The 22,958-nt window shown below is 43.6% G+C and overlaps 1 protein-coding gene across 3 annotated transcripts in view; it reads right to left on the reverse strand.

Annotated features, from left to right (window-relative positions):
• The window catches only part of KIF13A (kinesin family member 13A), a 212,534-nt gene that overhangs the window by 74,823 nt on the left and 114,753 nt on the right, over positions 1-22,958 (reverse strand). For all 3 annotated transcript variants that reach the window (XM_077770133.1, XM_077770132.1, XM_077770134.1), the window contains exons 4-8: positions 15,925-16,017; positions 14,634-14,814; positions 11,404-11,491; positions 9,807-9,941; positions 9,040-9,152 (exon numbers count right to left, since the gene is read on the reverse strand). In XM_077770133.1, the coding sequence (XP_077626259.1) occupies positions 9,040-9,152; positions 9,807-9,941; positions 11,404-11,491; positions 14,634-14,814; positions 15,925-16,017 (610 nt within the window). The remainder of the gene's footprint in view (positions 1-9,039; positions 9,153-9,806; positions 9,942-11,403; positions 11,492-14,633; positions 14,815-15,924; positions 16,018-22,958) is intronic.

Consider the following 22,958-nt stretch of genomic DNA (forward strand, 5'->3'; position numbering starts at 1 on the left):
GTTACGGGGGGGGAGGGGAGGGGGGAGTTAAATGGGGGATGGGGATTCAAGAGCACACTTATCATGATGAAATAAAATTATATTTAAAAAGTAAGTAAAAGGGGCACCTGGGTGGCTCAGTAAGTTGAGCTTCCAACTCTTGATTTTGGCTCAGATCATGATCTCACGGTTCATGAGTTTGAGCCATGTACTGCCAGCATAGAGCCTGCCTGGGATTCTTGCTCTCCTCTCTGTCCCTCCCCAACTCCTGCTCTCCCTCTCTTAAAATAAACAAATAAACATTAAAAAATAAAAATAAAAAAAGATTCTCTCTCTCTGCCCCTCTCCTGTGCTCTCTCTCCCTCTCTAAAATTGAAAAGAAAGAAAGAGGGGAAGGAAGGGAGGGAGGAGAAAAGAAAGGTATGTGCTATATATGAAACAGAAGAAAGCAGAACTTCAATATAAGGCCAAACAAATTTCTGCTTTAATATAATATATAGGGCATCTTTCAGATTTTGCAACTGTTGAAATAAAACTTTCAGTCGAAAACAACTCTTTGAACTATATCAGTTTTAGTACTTAAACACAGCAAAAATTAATTCATTCAGACTATAAATAGCTCAGTGACTCCAGGGTCAATATCAGCAATTCTAAAGTGAACAGTGACCCTTGATATGAAAACACATTTTGGAGTTATCATGTATTTTTCATCCAGACACAATCTAACTCTGTCTTGTGGCAACTGCTCCTATGTTCTAATTTGATAGTGTCACCAGTGAAAAAAGAAAGTTCTGGGCACTCCTAAACAAGGGCAGAAAAAAATCAAATGAGTGCTTTGAAAGAAAAAGGGGATGGGTAGCACACAGTCATCAATGTCTACAGCACCACGTGCACGCTTCGAGCACCATCAGCAGGTACTGCACAGGGGCGTGGCTGTGCAGGTATGATCATGTGACTCCATCATGTGTGTACTTTGCTCTGTCACTTAACCGGTTAGAAAGGTTATCATTAGTAGAAGCCTTTTACCCAACAGTGTGTACACATTCAAAACAAGGACTCTATCTCAACCTACTGCCCCCTTGGAACAAAAAGAAATGAACTGCAGGGTAGGGGGGACTCCATGATGGATGAGGGGTAACCAAGTCACCCAGCGGACAGGCTGGCACCATCCCACCCCTCCCTGCTACGCTCGACCTGGAAACAATGATCCACAGGCTTCTGGAATCTCAAAAACAGTATGACAGCTCAATGCATGAAAGTTGAACAATGGGCTTAACTATTTTAACAGTAATTTTATTCCTAGGGAGTTTAAGAATATAAGAAAATTACAAATTACTGGATCCTGCTAGCACTGCTTTCTCATGCTGGGGTCGAATGGGCAGCTCACAGGTTTCTCCAACAGGGTGGGGCTGTTTGCAAACTTGAGGGGCTGAAAAAATTGCTCTAGGAATCTTTCTAATTCTACCAAAGCATGGTTCCTTCCCTGAACCTGAGGGAGGTGGAGATAGGAAGGAAGCTCCTAAGCTTCCCATAAATTCTTGGTCTGGGGCGGTGGGCACAAAGTAAACAGAAGCTGACTGGACAGGACAGATTTAGGCTCGGGGATAACATTTATGAACAGACAGCTATGTTTTAAGGTAGAGATTTTTACACTTGATCTTAGCCAAAAGGCCGAGAAGCGATAAGGTAGAGATTTTTAAAATTTACCTATCTATAACAATGGAGAATTTGAGACTAAAAAAAGTAAATAGGGGCGGGAGCCTGGGTGGCTCGGTTGGTGAAGTGACCAACTTTTGATTTCGGCTGGGGTCACGATCTCTGGTTGGTGGGACAGTGCCCCTTGCGGGGTTCATGCTGATGGCCCAGAGCCTGCTTGGGATTCTCTCTCTCTCCCTCCTCTGCCTCCCTCTTTCTCTCTCCCCTCCTCTCTGTCTCTGCCCCTCCCCAACTCATGCAAGTGGGTGTGTGCTCTTTCTCAAAATAAATAAGTAAAATAAGTAAAAAAAATAAGTAAAATAAATAAGTAAACATAAAAAATAAGAATAAAGTAAAAAGCTTAGAAGGATAAAAAACAAAATAAAAGCAGCTCCCATAAATACAATCCATAAGAAAAACCTGGTCATAATTCTTTGTTTCTCCTTTTCTGCACGTTCCTCCAACCTGCGTAGTTTGCCTTGAAACTCTGAGCACCAGATTCCTTCCCTTAGAGTGCATATGATGTGATGGGAGTTATCTGTACTCTCCAGGATGGATTTCAAATATTCTATTACTTTACCTACTTTTCTAATGATCTTTTTTCTAAGGTCATAAGTGCAGTTAAACATCACTACAGTTAACTGTATTTCTCTATCTCTTTCTACTTAAGGTTATGATTGCTTTGAGGGCAGAGACCTTGTTACATCATACAATTACTGTGCCTCACTTACAGAAAGCAGTCAGTCAGTATCTGCTGAGTAAAACTGAGTCTAGAATATACTGAAGGACAGAACATGGATCTCTTTCTAATAAAAAGGACGAATTCAGTCATGGTTTTGGTACTCTCTGTGGGTACTGACCCAACATCCATTCTCCCCTTTTTTAGTTGCTAACAGAACCCTGATTTTGCTGGGAAGCTTATGCTAGGCTATGCTTTTAAGAGTCCTCTGTGGCTCTGGAAAGCCATGAAACCCAGCTCTGGTCAATGAGATGTAGGGAGACCATACTGACTGGGTGGGTCTTCCAAGAGAGCTTTGTTTGGCAGAAAAGGTAGATATTTAGTAGCTATAAGGCACAAGCCGGTGTTCCTTGGCCCTTCCTCCTCACACTTTGTTTGGAACACAGATAAGGATACAATGCCTAGAATGGTAGCGCCATCTTGAGGTCATGAGGACAATGTGAACACACACCAAGGTGAGCAGAGCTGTGTGCCTGATAGCATTTTTGAGGTTCTCTACCTCAAAAGAGGTAAATGGGGAAAAGAAATCCATCATTTGGTCATCACGACAGCTGTTACTTACAGCAGAATGCAATCCTTGGCTTTTAAAGAATTCGTTGAAAGATGATGGAGTTAGCGGAGCTGAGTTAGTACTTTTCCCCAGTAAGTCTCCACTCTTAACAGTAAAGGAGAAATGCCAAGAGTGTGTGTGGCAAAATCGGGGAAAGGCCAATGCCATCCATGGCAGGAGTGGGAAGAAAGCCACGATACCTGCAGAACAGGGCTCATGACGCCCCTTACCGGTCTCCAGTGGCTGGTGCAAGTCATTCCAAGCCAGTGATGTGCATCTAACAAGTACCATCTTCTGTCTCTGTTCCATTGCCAGTGCTGCGGTGAAATACAGTATACAGCACCGTTTCCAAAATCAAATTCTTTGGAATACTTGTTCTGGAGATTTTAATGTGTTATGCCTAGCATTCTGTCATCAAATAAGTTCAGGGAATAAATTAAGGTTAATATGGGATCCAGTATGGCAGGGCTTCTCGGACATTTTAGCAGGGAATCTGCAAAGGAAGGCTGTTTAAGCAGCCTTTCTCAAAACTATTTGTCCAAGGATCCTTTTCTTCCCAGAGCCGCTTGAGGAACTAGTATTTTTGCAAAAATGCTTTGAGAAACACTGAAGTCACAATGTCACATGGCCCCCAAAACATGTGGCTACTGTATCCAGAGAAGATTTTTGCTCTGTCCCTTGTGGGGTTCTCACGGTAAATGCAAAGATGTTTATTCAGATTTCCCTCCCACATCCTTGGACCCTGCGATGCATGAGCGGTAAATTGATAAGAACCTCCCCCCGCCCCCAGCAGCCCTTGAATAATGGACAGAGGCAGGCCATTTTTACTCTCCCCAGGTACAAGTTCATGTTTGGTAAAGCAGGCAATATCCACTTAAGTGAGATTTCCAAGAGGAAATGATTAAGAGTCGCAGAAAGTACTCAAGAAGGAAAAGAGGAGGATCGAGTCACATGAAACGTTAGGAATGCTAGGCTTCTAGTTTACTCTATTATAACACAAATTATTTGACAGAACCCCAAAAGTAACATGTATCAGTAACCCTAGAACAAATGTTGAACAGAACGCATTTGGGGAAATGTTTAGCATATACTTTATTGTCAACCACAGTAATTGAAATGGAACGGAGACCAAGAATGGTACTCGTTGGATGAACATTGCTTGTATTTAATAACTGGCTGTGGCTGAGAATGAGATGGAGCCATTTCCAATGTCATTCCCAAGGGTATTAGCGGGTGTTCCGTGATCTGAATGAGCTGTTAGGGAAGCTAACCCGCCAGACTCCAGGAGCAGGGGCAGACTTCCTCACCTCACCCTCAACAGCCAGGCGGAGTAGCAGGCTAAGGGTCTGGATAGAGCCCAAGAGGATCTCTACAGGCCTGTTCCTCCCACGCCCGACAGGCCACGGCGGTGCGGCCACACAGGTGCCTCAGCTCACCAAAGGAGGGAATAATGCGTGCTTTAAAGCTCTTAAGAGCTTAAGGAGAGATGAAGCTCCTAAATCCAGAGCCCATTAAGCAGACACTAATATCTGTGCCAAGTCCCTGACAGGTCTGCGTAAGAGGATTACTAATGTTCCATCAAAAGAAGCCCAAATAGAGGCCGAGGGAAAGCTCAGGAAACATGTCGGAGAGGTCTTTAATTTTAGCACACAACAAGGTACTGATTTTCAGGCTTAAAAGGCCATTTGTGGAACTATCAGGCAGCCCTTTCAATTTATTATTTTTTTACCTTGTTAGTACACTTTTGCACAGAGCTTACGATATGCGAGGCACTGTTCCTAAAAGCACTTTACAAATAGTAGCTAATTTAATCCTCACAGGAGACGGCTGTTTCCCCATCCGTGTTTTACAGTTGAAGAAACGAGGAACAGAAATGTCACGCAGCTAGGTTCCGTAAGGAAGAAATTCCAGCACCTCCTCTGGGAAGCCCGCCCTGAACTTTTTAGCTGTGTGGTCACCAGGTTCCCACTGCACCCTCTGGATAAGTTTCCATTGCACCTAATGTATTAATACTACCCTTTCAAGGGACTTCCTTCCCCATTGGATCTTTACCTTCCCAAGGCCAGGGTCCCATCTAGCCATCCCTGTGTTATCTTATCTTATCTTATCTTATCTTATCTTATCTATCTTATCTTATCTTATTTAAGTAGGCATCATGGCCAATACAGGGCTTGAACTCATAACCCAGAAATTAAGACCCGAGCTGAGATCAAGAGTTGGGTGCCTAATCAACTAACCCACCCAGGTGCCCCTCTTCCCTGTGATCTTATGCCTAGTTGGCGTTCAACACATACTGGATAAATGGATCAAAAAGTGCAAGTCTGAACATCTTGTCTGAAATCCTTGGGGCCACACGTGTGTGGTAAGGAAGTGTGGCACATATATCACACATGACCATGAGGAGATCTGGGGCAGCAGCCTGTAATACAACACATTTACGTTTCTACAGCTAAATGAATGAATGGCCACCCTAACTGAGTAAACAAAGACTATAAACACAGATCAAATGAGAGTCTCAAGGGAGTTCAGGTAAGGCTCTACCAACAAGCAAGCTGTGAAGAAAAGAAAAGCACCTGGTTTTCGGAGCGTTCTGGATTTCGGAATGGCAGGTAAGAGAGGGAGGGCCAATTTCTACAAGGGTCTCTTGAGACAGCTGTGCTGACCCCAGGAACCTTCTAGTGGTGAGGTGTCCCGTTCATACGGTTGCTATGTATCAATGACCACAGTGAGAGTGTGGAGACCTGGGTCCCGACTGGACTTTTGGGGCAGAGGCACCTACTCAGGGAGATCAGAGAGGTGTGTGGGGAAGAGAAAACAGCCCGGGCTGAGGCGCAGTGGAAAAGGGTCAGAGGCAGCTCCCTTCCCTCTGAGCCGGTTATTTTGGGAAAAGCACAAGACCAACTCGGCAAACATCCACAGACTGGCCAAGGTGTCATAAAAAATAGTTCCATGCTTACATGTCGGCTTACGTAGCATGTCTCAACATTGTCTGACCAAAAAAAAAAAAAAAATCCTCCTACATTTTGTCCAAGCAAAGTGCCGTCCTGCTGTCTTAAACTATGTGCCCCTCAAGGGCACCGATCACGCTCTAACAAATCACCACAAATGCAGTGGCTTAAAACAACACCTATTTTCTGATAGTTCTGGAGGCCAGAAGTCCAGAAGGGTCTCACAGGGCTAACATCAAGGTGTCAGCAGGGATGCCGTAGGGGACCGCCTGTCTTCTTGCCACTTCCATCTCCTACAGGCTGCCTGCATTCCTGGGCTCACAGCCCCTTCCCCCACCTTCAAACAAGAGCTGGACAGTGAAGGCTTTCCGTCACTCTGCATCACTGACCAGCTCTGGCCCTCCTACCTCCCCCTTCCACTTTTAAAGAGCTTTGTTTTTTGTTTTTTTTTAAGTTTATACATTTATTTTGAAGAGAGAGCATGCAAGTGGGAGAGGGGCAGAGAGAGAGAGAGAGAGAGAGAGAATTCCAAGCAAGCTCTATACTGTCAATGCAGAGCCCAATGCAGGGCATGAACCCACAAACCGTGAGATCATGAGATCATGACCTGAGCCAAAATCAAGAGCTGGACACTTAACTGACTGAGCCAGCCAGGAGCCCCTAAGGAGAATCTCCTCATCCCAAAACCTTAACTTAATTACATCTGCAAAACCCTCTGCCTTTCAAGGTCACTACCCATGCACAAGTTTTGGGGATTACGACGAGGATATATTTAGGGGGCAGGGAGGCAGTATGTCCACAACAATATCTAAATTTCTTTTGCACCCCCAGCATCTAATGCAGGGCCAGACACACAGCAGAGGCTTAATCAATGTCTGCTGGGTTTTCATCCATATTACTTAACTATCTCCAACGATTAATTTCCTCCTCTATCAGTAGATAAAAATACCCATTAGGAGCCTCACCCGCAATAATGCATACGAAAGTGCTCTGAAAACTGTAAAGAACCAGAAGACCAGATCGCACGGACGAGTAGTGGGGAGCACATGCATCCATTTGTGAAAGAGCTAGCACATAGTTTAGGAACGACAGCCGGATGTTGCGAGGATTCCACTCAATTCGGTAAGTCTTTATGGAAGAAAGTCAGTTGCTGGAGATCTAAATCATGTTATCATGTGGCCTAGAGGTAGTCCAGCTTGGGACATGACCTAATTTAGTGCCCAAATTGAAGAGGGCACTACAATGTTTACTCTGGGGCAAAAGTATCTACTCAGACTCTGGGCAAATGGAACACATGGTCACCCCAAGTACACACAGCACAGGGCTCTGGAGCCACACTGCCTTCAGCCAGTTCTAGATCCACACTCGGAGCTCGGAGGCCCAGGACACTTTCTTTAACCACTCTCTGCCTTGGTTTTCTCATCTATAAATCAGGGATAACAGACACCCCCTTCCACCAATGCTAACATGAGGATCAGATGAGTTACTACATACGGAGCATTTAGAACAGTGCCTGGAACAGAGTAAGAAATCAGTACAAGTTAGCGAGCATCACCCTTCAAGGCCAGCCTTGAGAACTCTAAATTCTCACCCATGCCCAGCACAGAACTCCTAGCGTTTCCCCACACGCCCAGCCAGAAGGCAAGGGGCTGGCATCGCTTAGCAGCAGTAAACAATCTCTAGGAGGGCTGACAGCCTTTTGGTGGGTACCTGCTTCCTCACCCCCCGCTCCTGCTTTCCCGTCCCAGCCCTGGAGCTCACGGGGATCACAGAGCTGCAACGCAGGCCTGGCCTCCCACAGTGCTGTGTCATGAAATTTGGCAAAACCCTTTGTTATTAGAGCAGGAGACAGGATGACTGGAAGATTAAGTCCCTGAAGCAGCAGTCTCTGCAGTGAGTGCCGCTGTGTCCAGCTGATAGAGGGGGTGATAGCTTACTTCTAATTTTAAACTTCGGAACACTGAAATTATAATGTGCTAGCATCATTTTTAAAATGCAAGCTGCACCAACATGTTCCTGCCTCTATTACCTCGTCACTTCTGTCCTAAACGAAACTCCACATCATTATGTCTCAGCAAAAACGACGATACAAGTGCAAACTAAACTACTTTCTGCAGAACTTAAAAAAAAATTTTTTTTAACGTTTATTTATTTTTGAGAAAGAAACAGAAGGCAAGTGGAAGAGGGGCAGAGAGAGCAGAAGACAAAGAGTCTGAAACAGGCTCCAGGCTCTGAGCTGTCAGCACAGAGCCGACGCGGGGGTCAAACCCACGAACCATGAGATCATGACCTGAGCCAAAGTCGGACGCTTCACCTACTGAGCCACCCAGGCTCCCCTCTTCTGCTGAATGTTTATGCTATTTACGCAGGTTATAAAATAATAGCTGCAGCAACTAATATTGATTCAGCGCCAGGCACTGTTCTGAGCACATTATGGGAATTTGTGCTCCAATAATTCTATGAAGTAGGGACTATTATTAACCCCATTTACAGACAAGAGAAAGCAAGCACAGAGGAGTGAAAGGAAGGACTAGCCTCTGGCAGTCTGGCTGGAACCAGACACAAACTCTGCTTCCTCTCCCGGGAAGCAACGCTCCCTCCGGCCCAGCCAGAGCCATCCCAGGAGACTGCGTTCCTGGAAAGAACAAGCCCTTCACCTGCTGGTGTGCGGAATGCCTTCATCCCCTTTGTCTATCTGGCAAACTCCTACACATCCTGCACCGCCCTGCCCTTTCGGCCTCCAGCGTGCATCCCTGGGCGCACGGACGGCTAACAGTGAGTTTTCACAGTGACGGGCGCTCAGTAACTGGTCTGTTCCCGCATTGATGTTTAATCAGCATTCGCCGTACAAAGGGCTTCAAAGCAGGTTCTGTTTTCAGAGCACGCTCCTCGGGTTAATTTATGATAGAATCTGATTCAGAGAACGTGACGTGCACGGACGCAAGCCCGGCGTCGCGCGGACGCACTCCTGCGCAGGCTGCCGGTGGCTCCCAGCTCGGTTTTCTCAAAGCGGCACCGACCCGGAACCGGAACCGGAAGCTGGCCCCGAACGCAGCCCGTCCCCCAGACGCATGCGCGGCGGGTGCGAGGCCGCAGGGCGACCCCCGTGGCTGCGCAGGCGCCCTTACTTGTTGATGTTGCTGCCTTCCTTCAGTCGCTCTCCGGCCGCTCCCGTTTTGGACACTCTCTCGCTGCCCGCCAGGTCTACCAGGCTCACCTTACTGACCTTCTCTCCGGAGTTCTGGTTGGAGAGGACGGGACGACACACGTGAGTGCAGATGCAGATGTGCAAATGCCGTGCTGTGACTGAGGGCGGCCCCGGCGGCCATGCCCCTGCGGCAGGGCAGGCGAGAAGCCAGGCGGACTCGCAACTTCAAGGTCAAGTTTGAGCGGGCGTGCGAAAGTGGCGCTGGCTCTACAGCTGGGGAGCAAGCGCGCTCAGCCTTCCAGGATACAGGCCGGAAGCGGGAGATGTTTTGTGCCTTTGCGGAAACACCAGCACAGGAGGGATTCCTGCATATTCAGCTCAAATTCCTCCTCTTTTAAAAAAGCGTTCTTTAGGCTACAGGTTGTAGTTTCCTTTTTAAAAGCCTTTAAGGGCTACGAGGTAGACACGGCTGTTTTTAGGGGAATTTCAGGATGAAAGGATACATATTAAAAGCTGTACGGTGACATCATCATGCTCTTTAGGGACTTTACACAAGAAATCTTATATATTTTTAAAATTATATGTAAAGGAAGACCTAATAAACTAAACGATTTAAGCAATGTGGCTCAGTTAGTAAGTAGAAAAGCCCACATAACATTCTCAGCACCTGAACCCACCCCGAACACTTCAGTGCTGCAGATTTCTGAGTTCTTTTATTGCCACCAAAGGGCCTCCCCTGTCCCTCACCCCAGACTGCAGGTCATAAAGCGTCTGCGTGATTATGATGTTGAACACCGCATGGGAGCGGCTACTTTCTTCATTCATGTTGGTTGCGGCCACCGTCCGAGACTTATTTCCCTCAGACATCAATGACTCAATATCCTAGAGGCAAAGCATAAGGAAAACATTAGGAGCAAACACCTGGGAATGCAGTCCCGCCCACCAGGTGTACGGATTAACTACCATTCCTGGGACGCAGGGTCAACGCCCTTCCATCTGGAACCTCCATGGGGCGCGGTGGGAGCCTCCACCCCAATCTCTGCCTTCTAAGATATGAGGGGTTTCCCCTCCCCTGGCCCATCCACAATTGTCCCCTTTCCCTGTTTAGCATCCACTTTTGCCTTTGCAACTTCCTAGGTGAGAAAAGGGCTAATGTTTGTCAGCACGCCAGATGCTCAGTAACAGCAGTGACCTTATTTTATTCTAACTCCCCTGTGCTTCAGACCCTGCATAAGCTGTCTACTGCTTATGTGGCGCCNTTGTACATCTGCCTTCGAACTCCTGGGAACCGATGGGCTCTTACACAATGTGTGATGAATAAACATTATAAAAGATGTATTCTCCTGATGTTATCCACAGAACATTCTCCATGGACATCAGTGTTCATGGAGGTCAAGTTAACTTTTCCCACATCTAGTCAGAGACAGAGCAGGGATGTAAATCACAAGCTCCTTGGGCTTTTACCAGTGAGGGGCAGGGTGACATAAACACCGAGCCCAAGCACACTGAGCTAGGAACCATGCACCTGAGCGAAGGTACGGACTCAGCACCTCACCCCAGAGAGGTGTCCATTCACTTCGGAACCTAAGTGCTTCTAAAGTGATGACTGCACTGTATTTCTGATTTGAGCAATAGTAAAAGAGTCTTCATCTAAATGGCTGAAGGGAGTTATCTCACTGATTAATTTTAGTCACACTGAGTCCTAGGTGATGATGAAACGGCCACAACCTCCAGAAAGCACAACTAGAGAGAGGATGCCTTGGCTCACTCATCTGTCTGAATCCTTCGGCAACACAGAGCAGGTGGTTTTGGGGGGTTTCTGGAGCAGTGACAATAAGAGGAAGGTCAAAACACCAAGTCGGGAATATATAGAGGATAAAAGTCAAGTGCAGGAGAAAGAGATGGGTCGGTCAACGGAGAGTGGAGCGATTCAGACAAATAGAAGACCCAGAAGAGTGAAAAGTAAAGGAAATGAGCAGAGGAGACCCTGAGCAGAGAGAGGAGTGTGAGCTGAATATCCAACATTGCTTATATGTGTCTAGACCTCTCTAGGAGGGTATCGCTGGCAACCTTGGGGAGGACAGTTTCAACAAAGTGATACGAAAGAAAATATTCAGCAACTCAAAATGCCGAGCATCTTTGCTACACTATGTAATGCCTTCAAACAACGCAGGTTGGAGCTAGCTCTTTCCCTGTAGGGTATGTTGCTACTGGGTTCCTGAGATCACACGAGGTGACAATATGCTGTGTAGCATTCACATAAAAAATACATTCAGCATTACTTACATGCTTCAATTTACCACCAGTTTTTTTAATAACTTTATTTTTCCTTAATGACACTTACCTCAAAACTAGTGACCGCCAGCTGGGATAAACCATCTACATATGGCCCCAACACTTTATGCTCTCGAACTTTAAGAGACTGTCTATTCCTTTGGGAGGAAAGAAAAAGGAATGAATGAATCAGACCAAACTAGGAAGCTTTTCTTTCTTTTTAAGTACTCAGAAACTAAGACTGCAAATTTTTAATGATTAAAAAAATATTCTAAAAGCTACTTTATTTGGATTAGCAAAACAGCATTCCATATGAGGAATGTCTTTTATACTCTGATTTCTATTTAAAGTAACTTACTATTTAAAAAATTCTATCTTTACTCCCAAACTAAACAGTTAGGATACAGAATACTCGGTTAGGCGAACTTGCTCTAGTAGATCAACTTCACTTTTATATAGGAAGGAAGGAAGGGGGGAGGAAGGATGGGGGAAAGGAGGGAGGAAAGGAGGAAGGAAGGGAGGGAGGGGGGAGGGAGGAAGGAAGGGAAAAAGGAAGGAAGGCAAAGAACATACCAGAATTGAATTACACCTTTAAGACTATTTCAGAAATAAGCACATTCTCAGTCTCAATAAATAATGTCTTAAAGTTGTGATCAAGCATTGAACAATATTAAAGTGTTTTAATTTGCTTTCTTGAGTCTACATTGATTTATGGTGTTTCTGTGCTGACAATTTTATACAGAAATGCCAATTGCTTGTAGTTACTGATATTTATCTTATATTTAAAACTGACTCTGCTGGTGAAGACTTTAAAACTTTTTTGGATTTTTAAATGACAAACCTGGTTTGGGACCCATTTCCACAGCTTATCAACAGGCAATTGAGATTAAAAGCAAACCCATATATATCATGAGCATACTGTACCTGTCACCTTTTTCATTGCATCAGATACTAATCACCTTGCAAGTCAAGAGTCAGTGCTTGGCATCACTCAAGTGTGGGGGTAAAAGGAAGTAAGGATCGCTGAGTGCTTCTCAGAGTAGTGGCATTGTGCCCTAAGAACTTTTCAGTTATCTCATTTAATCTGATAGCAACCTACAAAGTAGGTTTTACTACCTTTAATGTGACAATGAGCAATTCTGTGCACTCTACACCGGGCCAGATCAAATGCGTATTTTCAAGAGAGCCAGCTGGATGCACACGCCGCTCACTCAGCCTGCACAACCAGAGACTCTTCAGTGCTATTGTGGAGCAAGAAAAAGCAGCTCTAGCACAGTGTTAAGTGCTTGTGATAGGGACTAACATGGAATTCTTGTGCCCTGCTGGTGGGCTGCTCGCTGGTATAAGCCGTTTGGAAGACAGTTGGGCTGTCTCCTCATAAAGTCGGAGATTCAGTATCTTACTGCCCACAAATCCAGCTCAGATGCAGTCCCAGAAACCCCGACATTTGCAACATGCAAGAGGATGCAACAAGAATGCGCAGGGCGGTAAAAAGTGGAAGCCACATAAGTGACAGGTGTGAGACAGACTATGGTATAACCATATAATGGAACACCAGAAAGCAGTAAAAATCACATCATCAGAATGAATGAATCATGAGCAGGAAAACTACAAGTCAATGAAGGACATATAATGATGTCACACGAAGTTTCAAATTGTGCAAAATTATGTGCAAACTGTAAGGGGGGGTGAAGATAATGAGAAACATAAAATTCATAACAGTGGTTACCTTGGGGAGGGGTTGGGAACGGAATGGGATCCAAGAGAAACATACAGGGGGCTCCAAAACTATGGGTCATGCTCCATTTTATTAAGCCAATGGTAAATAGGGCAGTCAATTTTTTTTCTTAGTTTATTGTCAAGTTGGGTTCCATATAACACCCAGTGCTCATCCCCACAAGTGCCCGCCTCCGTGCCCATCACCTCCCTTCCCCTTCTCCCCAACCCCATCAGCCCTCAGTTTGTTCTCAGCATTCAAGAGTCTCTCATGGTTTGCCTCCCTCCCTCTCCCCAACTATTTTTCCCCTTCTCCCCCATGGTCCTCTGTTAGCTTCCTCCTAATGCTCCTATACGTGCAAACATAATGGTATCTGTCCTTCTCTAGGGCAGTCAGTTTTATTATTCTTTATATCTTACATGTATTATAAGTGTTCTTTCATATGCAAACAGTTAATATAAACATTTCCCAAGGTTGGTTCTCTTCCTTGTCACCTATCGTTCTGATCGTATATCTTTGATGACATCCTTGGTCACACAGGTGCTAAACGCATTTAAACATAATTCAGGATACTGAATTGTATTTACAGAATGACCTCAACCATACACACCCCATAGACTTGAAACACAGGGTCAAAATGCACCAGAGTGTTAACAGTGGTTATTTTTGAGTGGTGGACTTATAGGTCATTTTTAGTTTTTCTTACACTTTGCCTATTTTCTAAATTTTCTATGAATATGTATTATTTTTAAATTAGTAAAAAAAAAATTAATTAGAGAAGTAAATGACCCTCTCTCCCTATGAATCAAACTCATCTGGTTTTTATCACTTCATTTTAAAAAGTACCAGTGTGAGGGCTTCCCCTTGGGTCCACTGACTCATAGTGTCTCCAGGTGGGGCTCAGGCCAGCATATCCTTAACAAGTTCCCCAGCATGATTCCAGCGCACAGCCCAGGGAGAGAAGGGCTTGCCCGGGTTGAGCGCCTTCAAGCCTTCAAGCACTTACTCCAATTTAGAGCTCCTAATTTCCAATATGAACGGGGGAGAACCAATGTGTCATTCTTAACTCAATTTGTATGAACAAGCCATGGTAGCAAAAATAATATCAACAGTAAAAAGATCTTTTTAAATGGCATACATAGGGGCCCCTGGGTGGCTCAGTTGGTTAAGCGTCTGACTTCGGCTCAGGTCATGATCTCACGGTTCATGAGTTCAAGCCCCGCGTCGGGCTCTGTGCTGACAGCTCAGAGCCTGGAGCCTGCTTCGGATTCTGTGTCTCCCTCTCTCTCTGCCCTTCCCCTACTCTCACTCTATCTCTCTCTCAAAAATGAATAAATGTTAAAAAAAATTTTTTTAAATAAACGGCATATGTAAGCAACTTCATACATGAATTTAGGATAAACTACATGTGCTAGGTTTACCAGCAGGCTTTGATTTCTCAGTGAATGAACTGAAGCCAGAGCAGTGACCCAATGGTTCAAGTAAATGTATTCACTTGCAGTTTTATCTTAAGGATCATTTTACAATTATTACCGCCCCACCTCACCCCACCATTATAAGTTTAATTTCAATCCCGAACTTACCCTTTGGGGTCTAAAAGATCCCGAACTTTCTCATTATAAATTTCCATATAGGATACTTCGACTTTAAAGGTCTGTGACTCGTTTTGCTCTAGAGAGATCCTTTTAAATAAAGCACAGCAGAGCCTTGGAATAAGACCCAGCTGCTCAGCACTGCCCATCATGGAGAAGGATTTTCCTGAACCTGGAGAAGATCAAGCAGAAAGAAAGGAGGAAGCAGAGGACATTAAACCTAACACTTCCATCATATGAGTTTTCTACATACAAAACCAGGGTCACACAGAAGTGGCAACCTTTGCCCTGAAACTCATGCCCTTGGGCAGTAAGGCAACTATTCTTTCTGTAACACTCCTGGTCTCCAGCTTGACAGAGGGATGCCTACAAATATAACCACTACAGATATATGATCTTGAAAAGTACGTCTAGTAAATGCCAACTATGCATTACTGAGCAACAGTCCTTAGCCACAAAAACAGTTGATGTTTGTGAAAGTGCTTCGATACGTATTCTCTCACCCGAGTCTCCTAGCTGTCCTGTGACGTTCAGCAGGGAGTGCTCGTGTGACTTAGTCTAACTTTATAACTGAAGCAGTGTTAATGGCCGAGCCCCTAGTGTGTGTCTGTTGTGATCCAAGCACTGGTCTCACAATCCTGGTTTAATAATCCATCAGCACTCAAGAGGCGCCTGGGGGGCTCAATCAGTAAAGCGTCCGATTCTTGATTTCAGCTCAGGTCATGATGTCACGGTTCATGAGGTCGAACCCCCAAATTGGGCTCTGTGCTGGCAGTGTGGAGCCTCCTTGGGATTCTCTCTCTCCCTTTCTCTCTCTCTGCCTCTCCCACACTCACATACTTGCTCTCTCACTCTCTCTCAAAATAAATAAACTTAAAAAATAATCCAACACCACTCTCATATCCCAGGGAAGGTCCTCCCTATAGGAGGGTACTAAGAATTGTTCTATAGCTTTTTACTACAACCTCTATAATACTGAGAAACTAGTAATTATTTTTCCATTTCAAATATAGTTTAAAACCATAATTTAGGAAAATGACACTTAATAGTTTGAAGCTAGCTTTGCTCAATTACCAAATTTGTTCAATTTTGCTCAATTACCAAAATTGTTGGACCTTCAAAAAAAGGGGTACTTTTGATCATCAGATTCAGTTTAACACACAAAATGAGAAATGTGTTTCTGTCACTTCCCAAGAAGTGTCACTAGAAAGTGTTTTCCAGTTCTAGGCTTTAAGAAATGCATTTTCAATATCATTGACTATAAATACAAGCAGCTACTTACCTGTCTGTCCATATGCAAAAATACAAGCATTATACCCCTGAAAGGCTTTTTCAAGAATTCCTTCCCCAAGGCACTTGAAAACCACCTCTTGACCTAAAAAACAAAACAAAACAAAATACAAAACTACCAAAGAAAAGAATGACTTTTCTTGACATGTTTAGATTAATAATGAGCATCCTGGTTAACAATTGTCCCTCCATCCAAAAAGATGCTGACAGTGTATTGTGTGATTACTACTGTGGGGCTGTGTATTAAGAGCTCAGTTACTGGATCAGTTCATGATTCCACCCACTCTTTCCCTTTCGGACACTTCTCCAGGCACTGATATTTCCTTTCCTTCGTGGGCCACGCTGAAGCAGTGTCTAAATTCTGTTGCGCTTGAGAACTCTCTGTTCTCAAGAGTTGGTATTAAAATAGCATTCAGCAGAAATAGCCCTATCTCCCCGTCTGGATTCTGAGTCTGCAGTGAGCGGGGGCATTGTCAGACGCTTCTCGATAGGGGTAAGCACCTAGCACAGTGCGAAGAACAGACCCAGTGCAGAGAAACTGTTCATTGTTGGTGGAGGGGCTGTGTGGAGCAAAGGCACCTGTATTCCCGGGGTGCACTGGAGGAGGAGTCCCCCTCTGGGAGCCCGTCTACACTCACTGCTGCCTTTGGTGGTAGTCACGTACTATACAGCCAGTAGCCACCAGCTGAAGAGTAACGTGTGAACAGGGAAGGTGGCATTTACTACCCTTTGAAATTCGTGACTTTCTAACATTCATTCCCCATCATTAAGAGAATTAAAATGGTGCTCTCCTTCCTGTGCTCTCATATTCCTAAACAGTCTCACGATTACAGTATTTGCCCAAACTACTGGTTTAAGCACCTCTTTCCTCACTGGACTGAGAACCCCCTTGACTGATGGCAGAGACTATAATCTGTTTATTTTTGTAATCCTAGGGCCTAGCACAAAATGCTTATTAATAACTGTTGGTTGAAAAAAAGGAGTCCTTTTTTTTTTTTTTTAATCCTAGACAACAATTCCTTTTACATTTGGAAATGACAGAACAGAGCGTAAGCTTTCGGGTCTACTTTTATGCAAAGTCGGATCTGATTTTAGCAGTCCCTTGTTACGGTGGGGTACCTCACGGCTGCAGAATGGGACTCTTATGAACGTTAAATGTGAAACAAGTAGTATTTTCAACCATTAGGCTGACGCAAATTAAAATTTTGGCAACAATACAGCTAGTCTGAGGAAATACCGGCATTTTCATAAGCTGCTGGTGGGAGAAAAACCAAATGCAGCCATCTGAGGAAACTCTCGCAGCACCTTTAAAAGAGCATATAAATGTGCCCATACCCTGGTCCCCTGTGCGGCACGCATCCTACAGGCATTCCCACAAGAGACCCCGTAATAGGATGCTCACGGCAGCAGTATTTTCCTACTTCTTTTTAACGTGTTTGTTTGTTTTTGAGAGAGAGAGGGAAGGGCGGGGGAGGGGGGCAGAGGACCCAAAGCAGGCTCTGCACTGTTAGCAGCGAGCCCAACGTGGGGTTCGAACTCACAAGCTGTGAGATCATGACCTAAGCCACAGTCAGATGCTCAACCAACTGAGCCACCCAGGAGCCTCATGGTCGCGCTATTTCAATTCTCTAAGTTGGAATCAAGTTAAATGCCCAGTAATAAGGGAGTAGAGAAATAAAATATGACTATTCTATATGACAGAAGATTACAAACTGTGTAAAACAAAATACAACAAACCTATGTGTGTAAACAATGCTGGAATTCAAAAACATAGCTGCGTTTAACAATAGTCATGTGCAAACTATGCAGGTAATATAAGAAGCTGATGTCAGAGAAAGAGAGGGAGGGAGGGAGGGGGAGAGAGAGAGACACTAAAGTTAAAAAAATGAAATGGAAGAAAAAATACCAAATTTGTATAACCTTATTTCTCTAATTCTTGACTTCTAACAACTAGCACAGAGTCTGGTATCTAAGAGTATTTAAAACATGTTGGTGTAATATGTGGAGTTTTTCAAAGGGTGTAACCACCCCTAAACATACAGGTTTGTTGTGAAGACCGGCTAAAGGTGTGTGTGTGTGTGTGTGTGGGTGTGTGTACACACATACAGACTGCAAAGAAGGTAATGTCAAAGTTAATACCCACTACGTCAACATTTTCTTCTTGTACATTTTCTCAAAATATCCTCCTTATTCCACACAGGCTCCCACCCCCCCCCCCAAGGCCCACACCAAAAGGCAGGCCTGAAATCTGGAGCGGAGCCCTGCAGTGTAGAATACAGGGAGTTAAAAACAGCCTGTGCTCAGGCGTGTGAGAACTGACCATGGTCCTCAGCCAGACCCAAGTGCCAGCCACCCACAGGCTCTGAAGGTACCACTTTCCTGGCACAAGCAGACGAATGGAGCCATCTTGTTTGATCTTCCACCTTGGTTAACCAGCCCCTCAGGAAGGGGGTGAGGGTGGGGACAAGATGCTTTAAGACTTGGCTGGGTCCATGGGCAAACATCCTGCCCATAATTCATGATTTCAACTCCTATTTAGTAACTTGAAAAAAAGTATGTGCTTGAGCTGACTGAAGGATTCAACTGCAGGGAAGCACTGTGGTTAGAGCTTGACCACGGCCATGCAAGGGGCCTGTGGCCACTCAGTCAGGAACTTCTCTCTTCCTATGTTAGGTAGTGAGATGCAATACTTCTGGCTTCTGCTCCTAAGGCTGAATAGGGTGGAAATATGAGGACTTGTTTTCTCCATATTCTTTCTTTTTAATGTTTATTTTTGAGAGAGAGAGATTGCGTGTGTATGAGTGAGGGAGGGGCAGAGAAAGAGGGGATGGAGGGTCTGAAGCAGGCTCTGCACTGACAGCAGAGAACTTAATACGGGGCTGGCGGGGCTGGAACTCACGAACCATGAGATCACAACCTGAGCCAAAGTTAGCTGCTTAACAGACTGAGTCACCCAGGCGCCCCTCTTCATATTCTTTTAAAGGCAAATCACAGTGTTTCTTACTCCTTGGTACAAATGGTCTCCTAAACTAAAGATCATTAGTCAAAAACAAACAAAAAAACAAACCAAGAATGAATGCTACAGAGCTACATGAAATAGGTTTAAGACCTGTCAAGTGAAAAAAACCACAAAACAATCCAAGATATGTATACTAAAATTGCACAAAAAATAGACCAAATGATTAGAGAATTCTCCAGGATATAAAAATATATGAATAAATTGGTTTGGGGGCACCTGGGTGGCTCAGTCAGATGAGCATGTGACTCTTGATTTTGGCTCAGGTTGTGGGATTGAGTCCCGCGTCAGCATGGAGCCTACTTAAGATTCTCTCTTTCTCCCTCCGGCCCTCTCCCCTCACATTCTCTCTCTCTCTCTCTCTCTAGGGAAAGGAAAAAGAAAAAAGAAAAAATGGGTTTTGCCTATGTCTAAATTATTACAGATACTAAAGAGGATATGAATTAACTTTTTAAGCTTGGATACTTTGTTATTTATGCAACAAAAAAGAAGAGAACTGTTATCATCCGCTCTGTTTGCACTGCAGGTTGTCAGTATATTGTATCACTGAATCCTTGCCATGCCCAGCACCAGCGGTCGTGGACTGTGATCTGTACGGAGGCTGGGGCTCTGAAAGGGGGATCAATTGCCCAAGGTCCCACCGCTAGCGAGGGCCAGGGCCTGGCTCTGCCCGCCCTGACTCCTGAATGTTCACGCAGAAGCTTTCCCAGCATCAGTGACACGGTTCAGGACAACTGGGAGTCAGCTTCTCCCACCTCTGGTCTCTTGGGTATGATTTTTTTTTCATACAAACTCTAGAACTTACCACACCGCACAATGTTCTCCCATTTTTCTCTACCTCTGGGTTGTGAAAACAGGGGTGGTTGTATTCTAGCAGAGTCCCCGGCACCCAGTAGGCACTTTAATTTCCCAGGTTATTCCCATGTTGACACAGCTGCCCTCAGACTAAAGAGTGTTTAATTGGAGGCCCCTTTTCCTCATTAGTGAGGACTCAGGCATCAAAATATTATTTGCTGAACTTAAAAAGAAATGTTCAATTGCATTAGAGTTTATACTTTGATCAAAGTGTGGCTGTTTTTGAAATTCTAATGAGCCCCTAAAGACTCCAGTACCCTTGGTTAAATAAGGCACTGGGGACAGACGTGAATAGAGGTGTTAACATAATATGTATACTAATTGGACAATTTTGATAAAAATTACAGATTATACTTTTCCTGGCACCCATATAGTAGCCTCCTGGACACTAAAACAAAATACATGTGACAGAAAAAAACAAACTAGTCTCTCTGATTTCTACTAAATATGTGCATATGCTTTTCAAAAAGTCAAGTTCTCTTATTTAGTTATGCTTGACAAAATATAATTCAGATTTATCATATTTAATAAGGTTTTAGTTATAAGTAGGCAAGGAAAAACTTCTGGGAAATACAAAATGGAATGCGAAAAAATAGAAAACTATTATATTGTGTTTCTGGAAAGAGTTCATCTCTTTTCCATCCTTAAATAACTATCTTGAAGCAAAATTTGTAAAAGGATGAATATAAAGAACTACTGTTACCTCCATGTATTTTTACAGTTCTAAGCAAGATTGGATTCTAGAGAGAATAGGATACATTTTATCACTATGGCTTCATGTCTCAAGGGAAATTTATTCTTCTTTAAGACAGGAAATAATGAAGACTTTCCTACCTCCACAAGGTCACATCAACATTAATACTTTTTTATAGCTGCTTAGATTCTCACTGTATGTTTACCTGATGCAGTCGGTCCCCCACTATGGATATTTAGGTTATTTCCTATTTCTTACATATTTATTTTCGAGTACTTTTCTGTTGACTTTATCAGGCAAAACTCCAAAAAATCTAATTACTCAGTCCTCTAGCAATGCACCCTCAACAACATAGCTATTATCATTCTTCTTGGATTTGACCAAACTAAAATCTTCCTTTCCTTTGTTTATTGCCCACTTTGTATTTATTCTTTAGTAAATTGATTATTTGGGTTATAGGTTTCCTTTTATAAATCAATTGGTTTAGTCACTGATTTTCTTACTTAAAAATGCTCATGTATATCAAGGGTATTAACCTTTGGCCTACTCTACATTGTAAATATTGTTTCCTACGCTGTCATTTACTTTTTAGTCTCCTGTTCGTTTTTGTCATACAAAAGCTTTTGATTGTTCATATTAAAATCTTTCATCTTTTCCTTTGTAATTTTTCCTGTGGTAGATGTTATGCTTCCAAAATCCTTTTGTATTATTATTATTACCCCAAATTATATAGGGATCCACCTAGATTTTCTTCTAGTTCTGTTACTTTTGTTTTTTAGAGTTTTATTTTCAAACCTGAACTCTGCTCCTTACCAGCTGTGTGACCTTGAGCAAGTTCTCGGTTTCTACATTAGTATATCAAGAATAATGGCTGCTACCTTATTGGGTTGCTGGTATGATTTAATAAGGCAAGAAAGGTAAAGTGTACACCATAGTGCCTAGGTGGTATAAGGATAGAATATATTTTAGTTAATATCCATTATTATGATCCTCCCTTAAATCTTTAATCAATTAGAATTAATTTTAGTAGAGAGAAGGAGGTAAATATCTAATTATTTTTCTTTAAAATAGTTCCTTCACTGGGGCACCTGGATGGCTCAGTGGGTAAAGCATCTGGCTCTTGATTTCAGCTCAGGTCATGATCTCAAGGTTTGTGAGATAAAACTCAGCATCGGGCTCCATGCTGACAGCACAGAGCCTGTTTGGAATTCTCTATCTGCCCTTTCTCCACTCATACTTGCTCATGCTCTCTCTCTCTCAAAACAAATAAACTTAAAACAAAATAGTTCCAGGGGCACCTGGGTGGCTCAGTCAGTTAAACATCTGACTTCAGCTCAGGTCATGATCTCACGATCCGTGAGTTCGGGTCCCACGTTGGCCTCTTGCACTGACAGCTCAGAGCCTGGAGCCTGCTTTGGATTCTGTGTCTTCCTCTCTCTCTGTGCCTCACCCCTCACTCGCACTCTGTCTGCCTCTCTCTCAAAATAAATAAACATTAAAAAAAAAAAACTAAAAAAAAATAGTTGATTCATCTTTTCAACCATTCTGTGAGGTAATCCAATTTCAAAGATAAAAGATAGGTATCCTTAGAAAAAAAATTAAAGGAATCATGTATGGCTATTTTTCTAGCAATAGAGAATTTTTTTAAATGTTTATTTATTTTTGAGATAGAGAAAGCATGAGTAGGGGAGAGGTAGAGAGAGAGGGAGACAGAGGATTCGAAGCGGGCTCTGCACTGACAGCAGTGAGCCTGATGCGGGGCTTAAACTCAGGAGTCACAAGATCATGATCTGAGCTGAAGTCAGATGCTCAACCTACTGAGGCCACCCAGGCGCCCCTCTAGCAATAGAGAATAATTTTACATATTCCACTGACCAAAGATAATGGTGGGATACTCTCGCACATAAAAGAGAGTGAGAGATCGAGCAAGTATATGGTAGAGGGATATTATGTTTTGTTTGTGTTGGGGTGTGTGTATGTGTGCAAGTGCTGGATGTACATGGGATTTTATGTGTGCTGGGTGTATGTGTACGTGTGTGTGTTGGGGTGTGTGTATGTGTGGTGCACATGGGTTGTATGGGGGTATACATGTGTGTATGTGTGTTGGGGGTACATGTATGTCTATGCTGTGGGTATGTGTATGTTGGTGTGTATGTGTGTTACGTTGAAGCATGATGAGGAGAGGAAGAAAGAACGATATCATTTGGGAAAGGATATGTCAACCTATACCGTCCAGTAGAGGAAAAATACTTACCATTCTTTCATAACATTATCTCAGAAGGGTACGGGGGTTAAAATCCAACATAATAAATCCTATCAATAAAACTGCAAATAGAAACATCCTCTGTAGATTTCCCCTCATTTTTCTAATCCGGTGCCTTGTTAGCTGTATGACTCCCTGGATGGGGTTATATTTAATCAATTCTTTGGTCTGGTAACTTTCAGGGCATTACTGGTATGA

The sequence above is a fragment of the Crocuta crocuta genome, unplaced genomic scaffold (genome assembly GCF_008692635.1).
Source record: "Crocuta crocuta isolate KB4526 unplaced genomic scaffold, BGI_CrCroc_1.0 scaffold24, whole genome shotgun sequence".
NCBI classification, from domain to species: Eukaryota; Metazoa; Chordata; class Mammalia; order Carnivora; family Hyaenidae; genus Crocuta; species Crocuta crocuta.